Here is a 23,349-nt window from a genome sequence, read left to right on the forward strand (position 1 = left end):
AATTTTATAATATTATTGTCTGCCCCTGTTGCCATTGGGGTCATTTTAAAAAAATAGGTGAGTTTAACATCATTATTTTATCTTATGTCAGCTTTTTTCTTGCTGTATCTGGTTTTATCTGATATTGGATAGTCAGGCTTTAAGGAAAATACCATCTGGCTCTTACCTATTTGCTAAAACGATATAAGTCTTCATGTGTTTGCATAGCTACAGTGGCATATTAAGGAACCAGGAGGCAAACAGCTCATTCTAAATAGGTGGCGTGGAGGTCTTCTCTTATGGCTAAAAATACTCTCTATTTTGCTGTGTCAGTGGAAGAATAACTCGCACAACTTCATCTATTGATTTAATGGATATGAGTTCAGGTGAATATGTATATATTATTTCAATAAGTCTAAGGCCTCGTACACACGACCGAGTTTCCCGGCAAAAACCAGCAAGAAACTTGCTGGGATTTTTTTTTTGCCGAGGAAACCGGTCGTGTGTACATTTTTCGACGAGGAAACTATCGAGGATCCCGTCGAGCCAAAAAGAGAGCATGTCTTCTTTTTCCTCAACGGGAATGGAAAAACTTACCTTGTCGAGATCCTCGACAGCCTAACAAGGAACTCGACGAGGAAAACCATGTGTTTCGCCCGTCGAGTTCCTCGGTCGTGTGTACGAGGCCTAAGGCTCCGTTCACAACTCTGCGTTCCGAATTGTGGGCGGAAATTGCAGCGATTCTGCTTGCGATTCACAATAGCAGCAAACCGCGGGACACCTGTGCATTGCCCATTGATTTTAATAGCACCCAAAATGTTACCGCGTTGGGCAACAATCGCTGTGAAAACAGAATCGAAGGACAACTGTCGCCCAAAATAAACACAGGAGCTTCTATTGGGTGTGACGGAAGTCCTGTGATTCTATTTGTGTGTTTTTGCCGCGATTATCACCCCCCCACGCGCAGAGGTGTGAATGGAGCCTACAGATAAATTGAATGCAGTGTGCATCAGTAGCCTAAGGACCCTTTCACACATGCGGACCGTTCATTTTATCAGTTCAGGCACGTCAAAATGGATGAAGTATTCATCAGTTTTTCATCCATTTTTCATCCGTTTTTGATCAGTTTTCCATCCGTTTTTTATCATTGCTCATCAGTTTTTCATCATTTTTTTTACATCCATAACCAATGCAAAAACGGTTGAAAAACTGACCATTTGTCAGTTTACATTCGTTTTTCGTCCGATTCCTTTTTTTTTTTGACCAATGAAAAATAGGGCTTTAATCCATTCAAAAAAACGGATGTTGACGGAAGCGGATGAAAGGGGCGGATGGATGAAAAACAGATGAATGATCCGTACTGTATGTGTGAAAGGGGGCTTGAAGCCTTTTTGAGCTGATAAATATAACATTAAAACATTTTGCTATACCTGTTTATCCTGCTGGAAATCCAGTGTGTTTCTAACTTCCTAGGGTAACACTGCTACTCCTCCCATGAATGAGTGTTGTCACCATAGGACAGGAAGCATGTTACTGGTAGGATCACCAGGTGAAAGAAAAGGGGAAAAAGGCCACATCTAAAGAAAGGTAGGCTATAATATATTACATTTTTGTTTTTGGATTTAGATACAATTGAATGTTTCTGTAAAATTATTTTCTTCCCAAAGGGCCCTTTCACACTGAGGAGTTTTTCAAGTGCTTTTGCGTTAAAAAAAGTGCCTGAAAAGCGCAAGAAATATGCTTCAATGAATGTTTTCACACTGGGGTGGTGCGCTTCCTTTGCAGTGAACAAAATCCTGCTTGCAGCATCTTGGGAAAGCTAAAAAAACAGACCAAAAATGCTCCTTACCATTGAAATGAACAGGAATCGCATTAAAAGCACCTCAAAAACGCCCCCACTAAGCATTTTTGGTTTAGTTTTGGAGTCGCATGTCCTTTAAAATCCTGCATAGCAAACGCTGCAGAAGTGCAGTAAAAACGCTTCATTAACGCATTGGCGTTTTACTGGCAGTTTTGAAGCGAACCAGGGTGAAAGTGCCCTAAGAAATCATCATCGCGACTAACCCACTTATGAATAGAATAAAGAGATGATGCCATACAACTGATCTTATATCTTAACTCACATACACTGATTTATAAGTATAACAGGCTTTATTTGTAGTCATATGACCTCGTTTAGCCAATGAAAAAAATGTAAGCATAAAAACATTGCAATAGCAAATATATTTAATGACGCACATCCATATATGTATATATATGTGTGCTTGTATATATAAGTATATGCATATGTACACACAGAGCAATGTGCTTCTGACCCACGGAGTAAAGTTGTTCTCTCTTGTGCTGATACTGCTGAACACACCAGCTTGCACTCCGGTCTAACAGTCTCTTCTGCATAGGATCAATGGTCATAAGAATCTTTGGCAAAATACTGAGCGAGCAGAGTGGGCTCCTGGAAATATTCCAGTTCACTTTCAAGCATCATTCGCTCCATTACATATTGTTTATTTGGGGAAAAATTGCAGTGCCCATATCTGAGGTCCCCTATGATGTGTTGGGAGCATTACTGATTGTAATAGAAGTCCCATCCCAGTCCTCTCAGTGAGTAAGGCTTTTTTGCATCAGTAAATAAGAGCAGTATTGAGCACCAAGCAAGGCAGGGCACCCTGCTTGACTGGCTCACCCTGGAATGCCTCATATAACAGAGGGTGAAGCCAAAATGGCTCTTGGAGAAAGTTCAAGGTGCAGGGCATCCTTCCCTGCTTGTGTAGCATGGCTAAGGGGTCTTGGAACCACTGCTGTCTTCCTCCGTAGGACTGCCCTCACTGCTATTGCTGGACGGAGGTTCGCTGGGTTTAGGAGTGTCAGCACCATCTTCAAAGGCTTCTGGGTTCTCCAGCATCTCACGGATCAGCGGAGGCATTGGTCCTGGGATCTCCATCTTTAATGTGATTGCCCGCTCTGCACCTGTCATAAAATAATGGGAGATTGATGAAACAATTCTTTACAAATCTTTACACACCATTTCACTTGCAGAGCTAACACTGACATTTCACAGTAACACTGTACAGTTGTACAAAACACATTCTTGCTAAATATGCCCAGTTTTTACACTTCTGCATATCATTCATGTATATAATAAAACAAGGTCTATTGTAAATAATGCTCTAAAATACTTGACTTGTGTGTACGATGCAAGCGTGTACACACCACAAAACGAATCAAAGTGAAAAATTATTAAAACATTTTTTTTTAAAACAAATCCACAAAAGGAGCACACAAGATTTAGATAGCAAAGAAAAATATGCACAATACACATGAAACGTTCTATGCAACTAGTAAAAAAAGTCACTGAGTATAGAACTTTTTAAATCTTAGCTACTGGTTTTATTTTGAAGTATAAATTATTTATGTATTCCTTACAACAACCTATAGCAGGGGTTGGGAACCTATGGCTCACGAGTCAGATGTGGCTCTATTGATGGCTGCATCTGGCTTGCAGACAAATCTTTAATAAAAAAATGATTAAAGTTAAAAATATTAGGGCTGCAGAAATGAATGATTAATTCCTTGATTAATCGTAAATTATGTTGAACGGTACTCGCCTCTCAATCCGTGGATCGCGTGGTGTGCTGATCCGCGGATTGAGCCCATAGGAAAGGCTGCGGCTTCGGCCTAGCCTTGGAGTGGTGGCCATCTTGGTACACCCGGCGGCGGCCTAGGTGAGCGGCGCGCTGATGTCATCATCGCCGCCTCAACTGCTTGTGGATCTGCCAGCTTGTGTAGTGGTAAACAAGCATACGTATATACAGTGGGGGAGATGTGGATATTACAGTGGGGAAGATGTGGATATTACAGTGGGGGAGATGTGGACATTACAGTGGGGGGAGATGTGGATATTACAGTGTGGGAGATGTGGACATTACAGTGGGGGAGATGTGGATATTACAATGGGGGAGATGTGGACATTACAGTGGGGGGAGATGTGTATATTACAGTGGAGGAGATGTGGACATTACAGTGGGGGAGATGTGGATATTACAGTGGGGGAGATGTGGATATTACAATGGGGGAGATGTGGATATTACAGTGGGGGAGATGTGGATATTACAGTGGGGGAGATGTGGACATTACAGTGTGGGGGAGATGTGGATATTACAGTGGGGGAGATGTGGATATTACAATGGGGGAGATGTGGATATTACAATGGGGGAGATGTGGATATTACAGTGGGGGAGATGCGGATATTACAGTAAGGGAGATGTGGATATTACAGTGGGGGAGATGTGGACATTACAGTGGGGGAGATGTGGATATTACAGTGGGGGAGATGTGGATATTACAGTGGGGGAGATGTGGATATTACAGTGGGGGAGATGCGGATATTACAGTGAGGGAGATGTGGACATTACAGTGGGGGAGATGTGGATATTACAGTGGGGGAGATGTGGATATTACAATGGGGGAGATGTGGATATTACAGTGGGGGAGATGTGGATATTACAGTGGGGGAGATGTGGACATTACAGTGTGGGGGAGATGTGGATATTACAGTGGGGGAGATGTGGATATTACAATGGGGGAGATGTGGATATTACAATGGGGGAGATGTGGATATTACAGTGGGGGAGATGCGGATATTACAGTAAGGGAGATGTGGATATTACAGTGGGGGAGATGTGGACATTACAGTGGGGGAGATGTGGATATTACAGTGGGGGAGATGCGGATATTACAGTGAGGGAGATGTGGATATTACAGTGGGGGAGATGTGGATATTACAGTGGGGGAGATGTGGATATTACAGTGGGGGAGATGTGGACATTACAGTGGGGGAGATGTGGATATTACAGTGGGGGAGATGTGTATATTACAGTGGGGGAGATGTGTATATTACAGTGGGGGAGATGTGTATATTACAGTGGGGAGATGTGTATATTACAGTGGGGGAGATGTGGATATTACAGTGGGGGAGATGTGGATATTACAGTGGGGGAGATGTGGACATTACAGTGGGGGAGATGTGGATATTACAGTGGGGGAGATGTGTATATTACAGTGGGGAGATGTGGATATTACAGTGGGTGAGATGTGTATATTACAGTGGGGGAGATGTGTATATTACAGTGGGGGACATGTGTATATTACAGTGGGTGAGATGTGTATATTACAGTGGGGGAGATGTGTATATTACAGTGGGGGACATGTGTATATTACAGTGGGGGAGATGTGTATATTACAGTGGGGGAGATGTGTATATTACAGTGGGGGAGATGTGTATATTACAGTGGGGGAGATGTGTATATTACAGTGGGGAGATGTGGATATTACAGTGGGGAGATGTGGATATTACAGTGGGGGGAGATGTGGATTTTACAGTGGGGTGATGTGGATATTACAGTATACACATTTACTTGTATTTAGTTTTAAACATATTTTATGGCTCTCACGGAATTACATTTTAAAATATGTGGTGTTTGTGGCTCTCTCAACCAAAAAGGTTCCTGACCCCTGACCTATAGCAAAAGAGTTCTGCAATAATCACTTTAGCTATGACACATGTTGAACAGATTGCAAATGTACAAAGGTGTTTGTCCTACTGTCCTTTATCTGGGCACTGAAAATATAGTACTATACTTCCTGAAAAAACATCACCCGCATCCTTGTACACACCTAGCAATTCACACACAGAATACATCTGTCTTCATTTTGGTGGGTATTACCTTTGGTACTGATACCACGCAGGTCAGTGATCTTCATAAGCATGCGTGGGAACATGTAGGGTTTGTTAGGTCGTCGTCTTCGAGCATAAAATTTAAGCGCCTCCAATAATGGCTCCTGAAGCTTTTCTACCTTTTCTGGTTCTTCCAATTCCGCCCGATCTACAGAAAGTAAATCAAATCAATGCTTAATATCATGCGACCTTATGTGTTAAATAAGCTCTTACAATCCTCTATGCCACCCTGGCAACTCAGTGATGTACAACACTACGATGAGGTGAGAAAAATAAGTTTAATGCTTCCGAGCATGTGTCGAATTGTTTCCGAGCATGCATGTTTTTTTCCTGTCGGAATTGCATACAGACGAATTTCGAAAAAATTGAGAACCTGCTCTCGAAGTCCGTCAGAAATTCCGAAAGGGAAAGTCCGATGGGGCATACACACGGTCGGACTTTTCAACCAAATGCTCCCATCAAATATTTTCCATCGGAAATTCCGACCGTGTGTACGCGGCATAAGTTTGCTAAAGAAATGTGGGGTTGATTTACTAAAACTGAAGAGTGCAAAATCTGGTGCAGCTCTGCATATAAAACAATCAGATTACAAGTATTATTGTGTTTTTTTTTTTCTGTTAAAATGCTCTGTGCAGTGGTTTTGCACAAGGCAGCCATAATCCTCCTCTTGGGTACCTGGCTGGAGCTCCTGGCCCCTCCCTCCTTTTGAGTGCCCCCACAGCATGCTGTGGGGGCACTTGAGCTGAGCTACAACTCTGTGTGTCCATTCAGCTGCAGTTCGGCCTGGCCTTCTCCCTCTCCTGATTGGCTAACTGAGTTTGATGGACAGCAGCAGGACCCAATGGCACCGCTGCTGTGTCTCAGCCAATCAGGAGGGAAAGTCCCGGATGCCAGAGGCACTTGTGGACATCGCTGGATAGAGAAGGGGCTCAGGGAAGTATTGGGGGGGGGGGGGCGGTTTGCTGCATGTTTTATCCTAATGCATAGAATGCATTACAAGAGAAGTCTAGCCTGAGCTTGTTTGGCTGGGCTTCTCCTATGGGTTACAGGAGTGTAATTCGTTTTGCACTCCCGTGACCCGGTTTCAGCAGAGAGCGGACTTAGGCCCGTTTCTTGCATAGACAGCAGCCCCTCGCTGCTCTGACCCTTAGGCTAGGGTTGCCTCCTCATTCCTTTAAACCTGAACACATACGAATTATACAGGTTCTGAGGCAAATTTAATGCATATACGGCACCAAGTGAGTTTAATTATCACCTTAATCAGCTTAATCACGTTAATCAGCCACAGAACCTGTGTAGTTAATATGTGTTTGGTTTTAAAGGGATGAGGTGGCAACTCTACCTCAGGCTTGGGTCTGTATCAGTGCACACAAGCACTCCTTTGGCTTCCCCCTTGCAAGCCTGGACTTTTCGACAGGGCGGAGCCCAAACCCTGGTCAGGTGTCTATTAATAGCCCAGCCCACACCTGACACAGCCAGTGAGCTGGTGGTTCACAAAATCAGGACCCAGGACTGGGGATTTCATCCCACCCAGAATTGCTCCAGGTCCCAAAATGGATTTCCCTTAACAATGAGGAAACTGATAAGCCAGTTTCCTCCTCCTAGTTAACCACTTCCGGACCGCCGGATGTACATTTACGTCGGCAGAATGGCACGGACATACACATCAACGTACCTGTACGTGCCTGCCTAGACGTGGGTCGGGGGTCCCCGGAGCTGAAGAACGGGGAGAGCCGTATGTAAACACGGCTTCCCCGTGCTTCACTGTGGCGGCTGAATCGATCAAGGGATCCCTTTTATAGGGAGACTCGATCGATGACGTCAGACCTACAGCCACACCCCCCTACAGTTGTAAACACACACTAGGTGAACCCTAACTCCTACAGCGCCCCCTGTGGTTAACTCCCAAACTGCAACTGTCATTTTCACAATAAACAATGCAATTTAAATGCATTTTTTGCTGTGAAAATGACAATGGTCCCAAAAATGTGTCAAAATTGTCCGAAGTGTCCGCCATAATGTCGCAGTTACGAAAAATATCGCTGATCGCCGCCATTAGTAGTAAAAAAAAAAAAAAAATAATAAAACTATCCCCTATTTTGTAAACGCTATAAATTTTGCGCAAACCAATCGATAAACGTTTATTGCGATTTTTTTAAACAAAAATAGGTAGAAGAATACGTATCGGCCTAAACTGAGGAAAAAATAATTTATATATGTTTTTGGGGGATATTTATTATAGCAAAAAGTAAAAAATATTGCATTTTTTTCAAAACTGTCGCTCTATTTTTGTTTACAGCGCAAAAAATAAAAACCGCAGAGGTGATCAAATACCACCAAAAGAAAGCTCTATTTGTGGGGGGAAAAAAAGAACAATTTTGTTTGGGAGCCACGTCGCACGACCGCGCAATTGTCTGTTAAAGCGACGCAGTGCCGAATTGTAAAAACCCCTTGGGTCATTTAGCAGCATATTGGTCCGGTCCTTAAGTGGTTAAGCAATGCCCCTGGAGCCCCTCAACCTGCCTGGTTGAGAATCCTGTGTCATCACCCTGGTGGGGTACCACACTGCCACAATATATATATGTATAAATATATATATATATATATATATATATATAGATATATTAAAACATTTACAGTTGTTTTACTGATCTCATATATTCCAATATTATTAAATTCCCAATTCCAGTACATTTAGTAGTCATAAGTCTATAAAAAATGCAAGGGGAATTGTGAAAAGCTACAAACGATTAAATATACAAAAAATCAGCACTAAAAAACCTGCCATGTGTCCCTTTTTAACACTGCTTCTGAATATATTGATCTGTGGATCAGAAGCAAGAGAGCAGCTTTCCAGGGAAGTGGTATAACTACAGTTGCATCTGAGTCTAGAACTGTATATGTAACTACAAATACTGTAGCGGCTGACTTTTAACAATAAGACACTTATTCGTACAGGGATCCAGCCCCGTCCTTACCTGAGCCTTTGGATCTAGGCGCTGGTATGTTTATTTTGGGAAGCCAGTTGTGACTGCTTGCAGCTCCACAGCCCGCTTCCCACTGAGCATGTGCAAACCACTCTGCACTTTGTGAATAATCCCGCAGCTTTCTGGGACCTGTGACTTGTTCCAGAAAGTTGGTGGGAGTAGGAGAAAGGGGCCGAATTGGTAATCCAATTGTAGGTGGGAGCAGACACCTGTAAAAAAAAAAAACAGGCATCCGCTCCCCTCCAAAAAAAAGGAAATAACAAAAATAAAGAGGGGGGGGGGGGACAAGTGGAACTTTTGGGTGAAGTTCAGCTTTAAATAAAAAAAAAACATGTAATGACTTATGTTGTTTAGGGTCTAATAACAAATTAAAAGCCTAAGCTACTCTACTGAAACTATACAGTTTATAGATTTGATTTTCTCTTTGTGCTTGTTAACTTTTCTCCCATGCGGCAAAACACGCTCCTTCACAAAAAAAATATACACATACACTAAATATAGGTTTCATAATGTGTGTCATACCTCCACAGATTAGGCAGATGGCGCTCAAGAGTCCTGTCTCTGTGTCATCCATTTCCAATGGGAGCAGCTGACCAGCAAAGGCAAACACCAAGTCTGTAAGGGGACCAAAACCGGCATTGTGCATCTGAGTCCGGTTCAAGGTCAGTCCATCTGAAAAGGTCATGGTGTCCTGTTCTGGGGTGTAACGTGTGCAAATCCGCAGCATCTGTCATTAAAGCATAAAGTTTGCTTTGTAAATATAAGCACATACAAATTATACAGATGAATCTCTGACATAATACAAATGAGGTGTATGGAGGAACATGCACTTTGACTCCAGTTTGAGACATCAGCCACATTACATTTCTTCATATGAGTACTACTGACAAGGCAAAGTGTCATCAGGCAGGCTTAAAGAGTATGTCCAGGCATTATCAAAATGTAATCCCAAACCCCTCTCCCTCATTCCAGCATGTCCCAGTATTAATTGTATTCATTGTAAAGGGTTTATGTAGTATAAAACAGCAGCATTATTTGCTGGGAAAGAAATCAGTGCATAGATAAGGTACTAAATAGGTGGAGTTATAAATGCTAGCAAGAAGTGGTGTCCTATGTAAGGCTTGTGTACACTATTATTAACAACCTCCACTAAATCAGGCCATAGACTAGTCCAAAAACAAAAGTTCTGTCGATCGAAAATTGAAAATAGCCAATACGATTGTGCCATCAATTGTTTCGATTTTCTAAAAAACAGCATGTTGGATCGGGCACTTGCAATTGCGGCACAAAAACATCACAATGTAGTGTCGCAGCTGGCGCACTAATGATGCGAAAAATAAATGATTCCACGATTAACACAAATTTTGTTTGTTTTTTCGAAACGCTTAACTCCATAATGTGTATTATGTGATTTCTGCAGGTCAGAGAGATAAAGGGTGGCCGTCCACCTCTCCTGCAATTGCATCTTTTTGGAGAGATTACTGAACATTTTAGTGTGGAAAAGGGTTTAATACCCTTTAAAATTGCACGGTTTGGGTTGCTAGATGTATCTAACGAATTAAGAAAAAAAAATACGATTTTCCTGTTTTGACCTACCATATCAGATGTGTTGTTAATTACTAAGATTTAATCGCTATTACTATGTGATCAATGGAAATATTTGAAACTAAGAGTTTTTATTCTGATCTGTTAAAAAGGTGTGAAGAGTGCTGTAAATGTAAGTCAAGCTGCGCAACCCAAACAGGTATTTCTTGATTCGTTTCCACATTACCGTTTTAGAGCCACAGCTACAGCATTTACATGTTTTTTTACAAAAATAATATAATTGTTTTCCCTGATTTAGGGCTAGCTATTTGCATATCGAACTGGCAGAAAACAGTTTTTACGCATTTTAGCATTCATCAGTGCAGAATAAGGAACCCATTGTTTTAGTATGGATTCAGAAGACACAAGTTGACCATTAAGGATGTGGTGATTTGGGTCAAAGGAAACCAAAAATGCTCAAATAAAATTCTTCAGGAATTCTTGTCTTGATGAGAGCTAGGAAGGTCTACTGTATGCACGTTGTATAAACCACTTTCATTTTGATTTGTGATTATGTATGTTCCTTTTAAAAAATAGCATTTTAATGTAGATTTTTGGGTTCCTTCTTAGCCCAGTTTTTTATGACCTGTTAGTTTTGTACTGTCTTTTTGCTGTATTTATATGAGCTCATGGCATCCAAAAACCTAACCTACAAATGCATTATATACACATAGGCCTCATTCTTCTTACATCACTCAAGTGACCCCCCCCCCCCCCGCCCCCACTAGTTCTACGCCAGAAATAGTGTCTTGACTCAGTACACACAAGCAGCTAAGTAAAGCCTTTGATGACTGAATGTGGCATAGGGGTGGTTGCATACCTATTTACTATCACCACTTTCCCGACCTCCCCAACAGGACAAGGTTGGTTGATTAACCAAAATAAAGACCCCAAAACGTGCTGGGCACTTCTGTATTTGTAAGAGGCTTGAGCTAATAGATTTTAGCATATATACAGCTACTCATGGGAAGTTGCAGTAGAAAAGAACTAAAAGGCAGATAAGACATTGTCTCTGACTGATGAATTTGATGAGACTTGGTGAACTGCAATGGTGTGAAGGCTTGGGCAGGAAACTGTGTACAGTACTGATTGCTGAGAATTGCAGGTAATGCTGAATCAGGATCATTTAAAAAAAAAAAATACCCAAATAAACAAAGACTGAGCAGAGGGATATAGGAGTATACAGTAAAGCCTTGGTTTGAGAGTAACTTAGTTTGAGAGCGTTTTGCAAGACAAGCAAAATGTTTTAATACATTTTGCCTTGATATACAAGCGATGCCTTTATATAAGAGTAGCGTCATGTCACAACTGAGTATAAAAAAGAAGAGAGGAGCCTCTAAAGTGTATCAATATGGTTACATTTAATGAAGGTACAACATTTAGCAACTTATTGCTACACTTAGAGGTGCCTCTCTTCTCTTTTATACCCTGAAAAAAAAACATGCTTTGATATACAAGTGCTTTGGATTACAAGCATATTTCTGGAACAAATTATGCTCGCAAACCAAGGTTTTACTGTACCAGAAATTGTTCTACCAATCACTATTAACTCACCAGGATGTCAAGGCATGCTGCCTTTAACAGGGTGATTTGATCAGCAATGGTCAGCGTGGTGAAGCCTGGCAAGCGTTTGGCAAATTCCACTATCTTGATGATGCATTTAGTGGCGAGTTCACTGAACTTGTCCCACAGACCGAGGTCCAGTTGTACCCGATGATCAGCACTGGAATTCTGCAAGAAAATAAAATGGTTATTGCTGCTCATACAACAATCACATTCCCACGTTTGTACCATGCTATTATTTTTAGGACTACCTTAGACTACAGTAGTGAAATAGCTGAGATTTTTGCTGTTCTCTCTGTAATCTCATGTCGGAAATGGAGGATTTTATTACGTTAGGAAGCCGTTATGCAACCTAGTTATTCACAGCCCACCGGTCTTACCGTAGTGTATTTGCCAAGCTGGCAGAGAGAAGGGAAGGTTTCCTGGTGAGCTTTGCTGACTTTCTGAATAAGCTCTTCCATCTCAGGAGGCATTTCATAGTTGTCTGATACCACCACCTCTTCTTTCACCTCTTTCTTCTTTTTGTTCCTGTCATTTCGCACCGCTGCACAAAACAGAGCACAAGGGTTACAAAATGTACAGTTTATTCTTATGTTACCCCAACCTCCCAACTTGCTAAGATGAGAAATAGGGACACATTTTTGCACAAAATATTAAGACAAAGGACATACCTATACCACTCCCCCAGCTGCATGGACCTGGAAGAAGTAAAACGCCAAAAATGATTGCTTACACCTGTAGGTGCTTTTATTTTCATTGTTACTTTTCTTTTATACTGGCTTTATTAAATACCAAATGCAATAATTTAGAGCCTGAATGAAAGGATTAGTGTAGTGTGACACTTTTGGTAGGTAAACAGTACATTTTTATAGAGGTCTGTGCATCAGACTCAAAAGAGGGACAACTTAGGTGTAAAGAGGGATTTGCTTCCAAAAGGACAGCAGCAAGGAGCTATGGCGTTCCCTTCTACTAAACACTCTCTACATCCCCATTAATTTGGCATGATAGAGACTCTGCTGACCTCTAACTGGTGCGGCTGTTTACAGCTGTAGTTCACAGCATGCATTGCCAGCAGTAATTACAATACAATTTAAAACTGTGGCTGAATTAATAGAGGGACAATTGTGTTAACCTTACTTTTGTGTGTGGCCTTCAAAAAAAACAATGTGAATCCTTGTTGACATGACTAGTTTGACTACTTGTATATTATTATAGCGTCTCTTTGCTTTCAAAGGGTGCAAAGCTGTGTGCTGTTTTAATGTTTTTTTTTTATTTATTTTTATCCAGAAATTAACTCTTTAAAACCTCTAAATTTAGGAACACTCTCACCTTTGGCCAGGTCCACATTTTACCAGCAGCATGAAAGCAGGAATTGCAGATTGTTGATCTAGCTTTAATAGTGGCCGTGGCTCTTCAAGCCAATACAAACACAAGGTGGTAGGAGAATTGCAGTTGCTTAGGAGAACAAGACCTCTCCTTGTCATTGCAGGGATCAGAGGTCTACTTTCTGTTTAAAGTGGAAACCCCCTTCAACTACTGCCAGTTGTTAAGAATCTAACCTTTCTTTGGTAAAAAGATCTGGAGAGATGTGTAAAGCCCTGTACACACGATTTGTCTGATGAAAACAGACCGTTTTCATCGGACAAACCGATCATGTGTGAGCCCCATCGGTTTGTTTTCCATCTGTGAAAAAAAATAAAACATGTTTTAAAATTTTCCTATGGCTAAAAAAACGATAGAAAAAAAAACGATCGTCTGTGTGGAAGTCCATCTGTCAAGTCGACACATGCTCGGAAGAATTGAACTTAATTTTTCTCAGCGCGTCGTAGTGTTTGGACACGGTCGGATTTTTGACCGATGGTGTGTAAGCAAGACTGATGAAAGTCAGCTTCATCGGATATCCAACGAAAAATTCCATCGGATTAGATTCCATCAGATATCCGATCGTGTGTACAGGGCTTAAGCTTTCCTAAGAATTGGAGACTTACTTTTGCAAGTACTACTGGATTTTCACTCATTTGTAATGAATTTTCGAAATCCACTTTTATAGGGAAATGCCTTTTAAGTGGATAAAAGATTATGAAAAGCCAGAGGAATGTAATTAAAATGTACGATGATCATATTGTACCCATTAAGATCAGATGCCTTTTTTTGGAAGCGTCACAATCAATCTCTGCTAGAGGCAACGCTGGATTTTCAGGGGAAGAGCCTAGTAGACTTGTGTCTGCTGTCTGAGCATCAATACTAAATATCTCCTGGCCTGAACTTTGCCCCTGAAATGTGACCTTTGTCCGTGCCTGCAGGTGGTAGGTTTGAAGCACCGCAGGGGATAGAGATGGATGACCTGACTGCTCTTTTAAATCCCTAGTCTCTTCTAAGTTCTTTCTGCCATATATCTTTCTAAAAACCAACCACTGTATACATTTACGGAGAAGTAAGACAAATTGAACATTCTTCAACATCACCAAGACAAAGACAAGCAACAAATCAAATTCAGAGAAAATATTACAGGCAAAGAGCCCTGTAACAAGCCTATTAACGTCTCATAGAAGTCCTTAAATAAACACATTATATGACGAGGGAAATTAGTAACTTGACTATTAAGATATACTGCTGCCTCTTTATTCCAGCAGCCTAGGATATGTACCGGAACTGATGCTACTATAGAAATTAAAGCACACATATAAAACGCATACTAAGGCAGATAATTGCTGACGTTGCTTTTCAATAGTTAAATGTGCCTTATTTCTGTTGTTAAGTAAAGTTTACCTTTAGGGAGAGGGCCTTACTTGCATTTCTCCCTACTGTACATGTCACAGTGCTGCTCTCTCTCACCCTACTCCCCTGTGTCCTGACTCTCCTCACACGTTTCCTTGTGAACTTCCTTTTCACCTCGGGATAAAGTGTGCAGGACCCTAACAACAGGAAGCCAGGCGCCGGAAACCCACTTATAGCATGAGAAGGGCACACAGACTGAGCCGAGAGAAGATAGGGGCTAGAGAGGGTGAAAATGAGAACGAGAGAGCTAGACAGAGAGAAAGAGAATGAGACTAGAAAAAAGAAATAGGAAGTGCTAGATATAGACACAGAGGGAGACAGAAAGGTGGATAGGGGGAGAGACATTCAAAACAAGCACAAGAAAGAATTAGAAAGTGCTAGGCATAGAAACAAAGGGATTGATAACGTTACAGAGTGTGTGAGAGAGAATAGAGAGGGGTAGTGAGTGAAGGAGAGGGAAGAAGAGAAAAGTAGGAGAATAAGAGAGTAAGGTAGAGAGAGAGGGGGGGGTAGAGAGAGAGAGAAAGGGGGTAGAGAGAGGGGGAGAGAGAGAGAGAGAGAGAGAGAAATGTGGAGAGTGAGTGAGAGAGGAAGAGAAAGTAGAAAGTAAGGTAGAGAGAGAGAGAGAGTGTGTGTGTGAAAGGGAGGAAAAGAAAAAGTAGAGAGAAGAAGAAAGCAAGGTAGAGACAGAGAGAAAGAAAGAAAGAGAGTAAGTGAGAGGAAGAGAAAAGTAGAATGTGAGGTAGAGTGGTAAGTGGAAGTGAGAGAAAGGTAGAGAGTGAGTGAAAGAGAAGAAGAGAAAGGGTAGCGAGAAGAAGAAAGTAAGGGAGAGAGAGAGAAAGGTGGAGAGTGAGCAAGTGAGGGAGGAACAGAAAAGTAGAATGTGAGGTATAGTAAGTGAAAGAGAGAGAAAGGTAGAGAGTGAGTGAAAGAGAAGAAGAGAAAAGGTAGCAAGAAGGAATAAGTAAGGGAGAGAAAGAGAGAGAGAGAGAGAGAAAGGCGGAGAATGAGCAAGTGAGGGAGGAAGAGAAAAGTAAATAGAAAAAGAAAGCAATGTAGAGAGAGAGTGTGTGAAAGGTAGAAATTGAGCGAGAGGGAGGAAGATAAAAGTAGATAGAAGAAAGCAAGTTAGAGAGAGAGAAGAAGATAGAGAGAGAGAGAAGATAGAGAGAGAGAGAGAGAGAGAGAGCGAGAGAGATAAAGGTAGAAAGTGAGCGAGTGAAAGAGAAAGGGTGGATAGAAGAAGAAAGCAATGGAGAGAGAGAGAGTACGAAGAGGAAAGTAGAGAGAAGACAGTAAGGTCGGGAGGGTAAGAGACAGAGAGAGAGAGAGAGAGGGAGAGAGAGAGAGAGAGAGAGAGAGAGAAAGAAAGAGAGAGTAAAAGGAAGGTGGGAGGAAGAAAGGTGAAGATAATGAAGGAGTAAGCTAAAAAGTGGGAGAGAAGAGTAGACAGTGAAGGAGAGTAATAGAAAGGTAGAGTGAAGGAGAGGCAGAATCAGAAAGAAAGAAATATAGAGAGATAGAGAGAAGAGTACAGAGTGAGATAGAGCGAGAAAGATAGAGAGAGAAAGAGAGGTAGAGTGAGACACTGGGGTTGATTTACTAAAGGCATAAAGACTGCACTTTGCAAGTTGCTCAAGAGCTTAGTAAATTAGAAGAAGCTCTGCTGACTTCCATCATCTAATCATGTGCAAGCAAAAATATAGTCCCCCCCCCCTTTATTTGGGTACTCTTTGCAAAGTGAAGCCTTACCTCATTTACTAAGCTCTGGAGCAACTGCACTTTGCAAAGTGCACAGTCTATGCCTTTAGTAAGTTAACCCCACAGAGAGAAAGGTAAAGAGTGAGACACTAAGAGGAAGAAACAGAGGAGAGTGAGAAACAACGAGAGTGAGAGAGAAGAAAAAGAGAAATAAGGGGGAGGGTGAGGAGAAAAGGGGAGTGAAAAAAATGTGTAGTGGAGAGGGAACAATAGGAAAGAGGTGAGCTGAGTAATAACAAGGGGGAAGTAACAAAAAAAATAAGATGAGGAGGAAACAATAGAGACAATATAGAAAAGATAGGCTGATTACAGGCATACCCCACTTTTAAGTATACAATGGGGTTTATTTACTAAAGCTGGAAAGTGCAAAATCAGGCTCACTTCTGCATAGAAATCAATGAGCCGCTAACCCCAGGTTGTTCAATTACGCTTTGGTAATAAAACCTGGAAGCTCATTGGTTTCTATGCAGAAGTGAGCCTGATTTTGCACTTTCCAGCTTTAGTAAATAAACCCCATTGTGTACTTAAAAGTGGGGTATGCCTGGTAATGAAGTAGCAGGTTGAGAAAAGAAAGAAATAAGATTGCAATTAGAGAGAAAAGTGCTGAGCAAATAAAACGTCAATGCAACCCTGACAATGATTAGAAAAGAGAAGTGCTAAAAGGAGACAACCTGCAAGCTAACAAGGAAGATGGTCGGGAGTAAGATTACAAGAAGGAAATAGATAGGAACAATAAATAAGAATTGTGTGGGAGACACTTGAACAAAAGAACATGTACAGAGTATGTAAAGACCTAAGAGCGAATGGTAATAATACAAATACAGACTCCCTGTCTGCCATTGCACTGTCTAGTATGGCTCCAAGGAGGGGATGATGGATGTGCCTCTAGTGAGGGAGGCTGAACCTACAACTCACTAATAGGAGAACTCTGAGGTTGAGGAAAAGGAGAGAGCAGGTGAGGAATACTCGTGGTAAACTCGAAAGAAAATGAATTATTCAGCCCCAATCTATGCTGTATAATGAGTTTCCTAGCACACGTTCTCCTATATTCTGCTCTACATTGTACTTTTTCCCTATATGTGACTTTATAGAGGTTCCGGCTTTTACACGCTGTAACTTTCTTTTAGTCTTTCCTTATTGGAAATAAGAATAAAACGTTTCTGACTTTGATATTAGGAGTTGGGGCAGGATTGTTACTTGAGTATATGTTTATCCTTGTGGAATCCAGAATCGAGGAGCCTCTCTTTGTAAAGGATCTATTTACATGAGCACCCAAGGGACAGAATGAGGTGTTGGGATTACAAGGAATGCGGAGTCCACAGCTTTAACTAGCTGAAAGGCCGGTGTGAAAGGCCTGACCCCTCTTTTGCTGGAAAGATCTATTTTCTTTCTACACCCCATGCAGTGTATGATTGAACGCGGCCATGACTCACCTTCTTTTGACATGCCAACCTGGAAACATTTCTGTAGTCGGCAAAACTGGCAGCGATTCCGTGTCACCTTGTTGATTTGGCAGTTCTTATCACGATGACAAGTGTAGACCATGTTCTTCTGTATGCTGCGACGGAAGAAACCCTGCCAGAGAGAGGGAAGGGGGTTGAGGTGACTGGATGGAATGAGAGTAAGACAAAAGAAATGATGGACATAATGAAATCCACATACAAGCTTATTCAATAAAGCACTGCGAAGGGGCTTCATAAAATACCGTAGCCAAAATCAACCAATCAGAATGCAGCTTACAGTTTGCCACATCAATACATTGCTCTGATTGGTTGTTACGGGTTATTACATTTTTCTCTTACTGGAAAACATGATAGTGGCAACATACACTGGACTGTGTTTGAGGGACTACCAAACAGAAGGAAGGAGCGGCACAGAAATGGTAGTCAGGCCTCATACACACGACAAGAAACTTGCTGTTTTTTTTTTTTGCTGAGGAAACCGGTCGTGTGTACACGTTTGTACGAGGAAACTGACGAGGATCTCGTCGAGCCAAAAAGAGAGCATGTCTTCTTTTTCCTCAACGGGAATAGGGAAATTTGGCTCGCCGAGATCCTCGAAAGCCTAACAAGGAACTCGACGAGCAAAACGATGTGTTTCGCCCGTCGAGTTTCTGGGTCGTGTGTACGAGGCTTCAGATGGCCAGATCTGGGTTGAATTTTGGTTAATTTGTCAAAAGATTTGGTGTTTGGGCACTTTCTCTAAAATAGCATGCCAGCGCCAACTATACCCTGTGGCAACTCTCATTATGTGGTTTTCCAGCTAGACACTTTTTCTTTTTAAATAGATTTTTTTCCTCTTTACTAAGACCTGTGAACTAAAAGTTGCAACGGAACACTCCTTGCATGCAGAAGTGTAATGTCTTCCAGAGACTGAATGGTAAAATAATCCCGCACGCTGAAAGATTTCTTTGGTCAGTCCTTAACATATTCGTACAGAAATTGTATCAGTGCAACTGTTGCTACTAGCAACGAATACAGTAGCAGAGAGAAATTGGGCACCCTGCAGAGTTAATATCTTGTACTGCCCCCTTTGGCAAGTATCACAGCTTGTAAATGCTTTTTGTAGCCAGCCAAGAGTCTTTCAATTCTTGTTTGAGGTATCTTTGCCCATTCTTCCTTACAAAAGTCTTCCAGTTCTTTGAGATTTCTGGGCTGTCTGTCACGCACTGCTCTTTTAAGGTCTATCCATAGATTTTCAATTATGTTGAGGTCAGGAGATTGTGAAGGCCATGGCAAAACCTTCAGTTTACGCCTCTTGATGTAATCCCCTGTGGATTTTGAGGTGTGTTTATGATCATTATCCATTTGTAGAAGCCATCCTCTCTTTAACTTCAGCTTTTTCACAGATGGCATCAAGTTACCATCCAAAATTTGCTGAAATTTTATTGAATCCATTTTTCCTTCTACTCATGAAATGTTCCCTGTGCCACTGGCTGCAATACAACCCCAAAGCATGATTGATCCACCCCCATGCTTCACAGTTGGACAGAGGATATTTTCATTAAATTCTGTGCCCTTTCTGTGCCCTCATTCCGGACAAAAAGTTCTATTTTAACCTCATCGGTCCACAGAACTTGTTTCCAAAATGCATCAGGCTTGTCTATATGTTCATTTACAAAGTTCAAACGCTGATTTTTGTGGTGAGGACGTAGAAGAGGTTTTCTTCTGATGACTCTTCCATGAAGACCATATTTGTATAAGTATCTCTTTATAGTGGAATAGTGTACCACAACTCCAGTGTCTGCCAGATCTTTCTGGAGGGATCGTGCAGTCAAACGTGGGTTTTGAATTGCTTTTCTCACAATCCTGCGAGCTGTTCTGTCTGATATTATTCTTGGTCTTCCAGATCTTGCTTTAACTTCCACTGTTCCTGATGATGGCCATTTCTTAATTACATTCTGAACAGAGGATATTGACATCTGAAAACGCTTTGCTATCTTCTTATAGCCTTCTCCAGCTTTGTGAGCGTCAACTATTTTCAGTTTCAGTTTTCTAGACAACTGCTTAGAAGAACCCATGGTGCTGATTGTTGGGGCAAGGTCAGATGAGTCTGGGCATTTAAAACCTTTGAGATTGACATCACCTGGTCTTCCCAGACGATGATTGAGAACAATCCATGACACTGGCAGGTCTCAGCTTTGGAAAGGGGGCAGTGCATGCTATAAATTCTGCAGGGTGCCCAAACTTTTGCAGACGCCATTTTTTCGTTTTCTGTAATTTTGAAAGTGTAAATGATGGAAATAAAATCTAACTTTTTTTGACATATTATACGAATGTCTAATCTGTAATTTGATGCCTTTTGAAAAATTTTCCATCTTTCCTTCGTTATGCACCTTAATACAAATTTTTACCTGGGGTGCCCAAACTTTCGATCCCCACTGTATAAGTCCTCCCCAAATGTTTATTGAATTAGCCTCAATTCAGCCTGCCTAAGATAATGTGGCATCCAAACACGTAGAAGAAAATGTAAAAAGGAAGCTATATGTTATATTACATACATAGGTATACAAAGTGTAAACTATATATGTACTATTATGATACATATTATATATATATATATATATATATATATATATATATATATATATATATATATATATATATAAAGACTGAGGCTGCTTGCTGTTTAACATACAATACAGAACTAAAGCAGTCCCCATTTTTTTCCGCTTAGACTGTGCACCCCCTTCTGCTGAACTTGTTAGTAAGGGATCTGGGAATGCAGCAAAGAGTTGAAATCATTGATTATTTTAAATAGACACAGATGATGAATGCTTGATGGCATGCAGAGAGGGGGACAAATGAGAGGAGGGAGAGTAAACTCTAGCAGATGGACATACTAGACAATGGCAGAGAAAAAGAGGGTCAGAGAGAGTTGGTCGGAGATCTGCCGCAGAAATAAAAGAAAGTAAGAATTGTCTTGCAGACTGAACAGAGACATATTTCGGAGAAAGCGCTCTATGGTGTCCTAAGGCACTATTATCTGGAGCCTCATGAATGGATAGACTGGGTATAGGTTTCCCCACAAAACAGATAACTCTACTATGAACACATGATAGCCCCGTGTTCTGCAAGCCTATAGGCAGTACATGGTAACTTCTAAAATACAGCTTCACCCCATCAATACACAGGCTGAATGCTAATAAATATTGGCTCAGCCATGATGTATATGTAACAGTAATATTAAAGCTCAACTCCGCCCCTTACCTTCCGTCTTGTGCAGTTAGTGCAGTCCTCCTTCACTTACCTCATCTTTCCATTTTGCTTTTAACTGTCCTTATTTCTTCTGAGAAATCCTCACTTCCTGTTCTTCTGTCTGTAACTACACACAGTAATATGAGGCTTTCTCCCTGGTGTGGAGTGTCGTGCTCGCCCCCTCCCTTGGACTACCGGAGAGTCAGGACGCCCACTAACACACAGCTCCTTTCTCCATCTGCAACGTAGAGAGCGTCCTGACTCTCCTGCTCACCCCTCAAGGAAGGGGGCAAGCACAATACTCCACACCAGGGAGAAAGCCTTGCATTACTGTGTGAAGTTACAGACAGAGGAACAGGAAGTGAGGATTTCTCAGAAGAAAAAAGGACATTTAAAAGCAAAATGGAAGGATGAGGTAAGTGAAGGAGGACTGCACTAAGGTAAAGGAAGCTATTTAGGGAAACAATTACCTTTACAACCCCCTTTAAGCCTCATACACACGATCGGATTTTCCCTGGACAAAGCGTAGGACTTTTACCCAAAGAGCGTTGGCCATGAACTTGTCTTGCATACCAACGGCAACAAACAAACACAAAACAACGTGTTTTTTCAGCTCTTTAGTGACACCCTTTGGGCAACTTCTGCTGATGTGTTATGGTTAGCATTGCTTCTGAGCATGCGTGTTTGTACTTTGGATTTTTGTCCGAAGGACTTGTGTACACACGATCGCATAATCCAACAACACACATTTGTTGGCGAAAATTTTTAAAGCATGCTATCCAACATGTGATGGCTGAAAATCCGATAACAATTGTCCGATGGAGCGTACAAACGGTCGGATTGTCCGACAACAGCCTGTCATCACACAATTCCTGACGTAAAATCCGATCGTGTGTATGGGTCATTACTGTGACCCATCCCTTTTATTCATTGGATTTAAGTTCTTTCAATTTTAGGAGCTCTGCATTACATGCGGAAGTTACTTAGGGTGATCTGCATGTAAACAATCTCCCTAGACACTTAAAGCGGAGTTCCAAGTGGAACTTCCGCTTAATCCACTCCTCGCCCCCTTACATGCCACATTTGGCATGTAATTTTTTTGGGGGGGAAGTGGGGGCTTCAGGAGTGGGACTTCCTGTCCCACTTCCTCCTTCCGTCGAGGGGCTGCTAAGGCGAATAAGCCTAATCGCCATTCTGCAGCCCCTCCCTGTAGGCAATCACCTGGGACACGTGACAGGTTCCAGGCGATCGCCTGTCCAATTGCATGGCGCGGCGCGGCTCGCGCATGCGCAGTGGGTGCCTGGTCGTGAAGCCGAAAGCTGTCACGGCCGGGTGCCCACACTTGGAATGAAGACGCCGGCCGGAGAGGGGGGAGAGGAGCGGAGCCCCGGCCGGCGCGTCGCTGGAACGTGGAGCAGGTAAGTGTCTGTTTATTAAAAGCCAGCAGCTATACTTTTTGTAGCTGCTGACTTTTAATAAACATGAAAACAGCCTGGAACTCCCCTTTAAGGCCCGTACACACAATCGGATATTGCGACAACAATTGTCCGATGGACGTGTTTTGTTGGATAATCTGACCGTCTGTATGCTCCTTTGGACAATTGTTGTTGGAATTTCCAACAACAAATGTTGGAGAGTCATGCTCTGAAATTGTCCGACAACAAATGTGTCGGATTATCCAATAGTGTGTACACAAGTCCGTCGGACTAAAATCCAAAGTACAAACACGCATGCTCCGAACCAATGCTAACCACAAGACAACATTAGCAGAAGTTGCCCAAAGGGTGGCGCTAAAGAGCAGAAAAACAACATAGTTTTGTGAATGTTGGCTGAAAAGTTCTGCCGTCTGTTTGCAGAACAAGTTCACGGCCAACGCCCTTCGGACAAATTTCCATGGATTTGTCCGATGGAAATCCGATCGTGTGTACGAAGCTTTACACCTCATTCCTATAACTGAAATTCGCCCATGAAGGTATTTTGATCTTCACAACATCCTCACAACATTTTGAGATGGGAATGAGGGACACCTACTAGTAAACGAATTTAGGCATAGGACACACCCCTGCCACACCCCCTTAAAGGAGAATAACCCCAAAAAAAGGTTAATTAAATCCACGAGGGATTTTTTTTACTCCTATTATAGTTTATATTGGCTTTTAGAAATCGAATGAAAGGTTTAGCGCTGAGAAACACTTTTTGAAAGATAAAAAGTGCATTTTATATACAACTATACAGATCAGACCAGAATGAGGGACAAATGAGGAGG

General features: G+C 41.8%; 1 protein-coding gene across 4 annotated transcripts in view; it reads right to left on the reverse strand.

The window, feature by feature from the left end:
* Nucleotides 1-2,111: 2,111 nt before the first annotated feature.
* RARG (retinoic acid receptor gamma) overlaps nucleotides 2,112-23,349 on the reverse strand; it is a 308,995-nt gene continuing 287,757 nt past the window's right edge. For 2 of the 4 annotated variants that reach the window (XM_040340679.1, XM_040340681.1), the window contains 7 exons: nucleotides 17,820-17,961; nucleotides 12,519-12,545; nucleotides 12,228-12,391; nucleotides 11,839-12,015; nucleotides 9,223-9,427; nucleotides 5,703-5,861; nucleotides 2,112-2,946 (listed from right to left, as the gene is read on the reverse strand). In XM_040340679.1, coding sequence (XP_040196613.1) covers nucleotides 2,756-2,946; nucleotides 5,703-5,861; nucleotides 9,223-9,427; nucleotides 11,839-12,015; nucleotides 12,228-12,391; nucleotides 12,519-12,545; nucleotides 17,820-17,961 — 1,065 coding nt within the window. In that variant the 3' untranslated portion in view covers nucleotides 2,112-2,755. The remainder of the gene's footprint in view (nucleotides 2,947-5,702; nucleotides 5,862-9,222; nucleotides 9,428-11,838; nucleotides 12,016-12,227; nucleotides 12,392-12,518; nucleotides 12,546-17,819; nucleotides 17,962-23,349) is intronic. The other 2 variants (XM_040340680.1, XM_040340682.1) reach the window with 1 other exon arrangement.

This window comes from Rana temporaria, chromosome 2 (genome assembly GCF_905171775.1).
Source record: "Rana temporaria chromosome 2, aRanTem1.1, whole genome shotgun sequence".
NCBI classification, from domain to species: domain Eukaryota; kingdom Metazoa; phylum Chordata; class Amphibia; order Anura; family Ranidae; genus Rana; species Rana temporaria.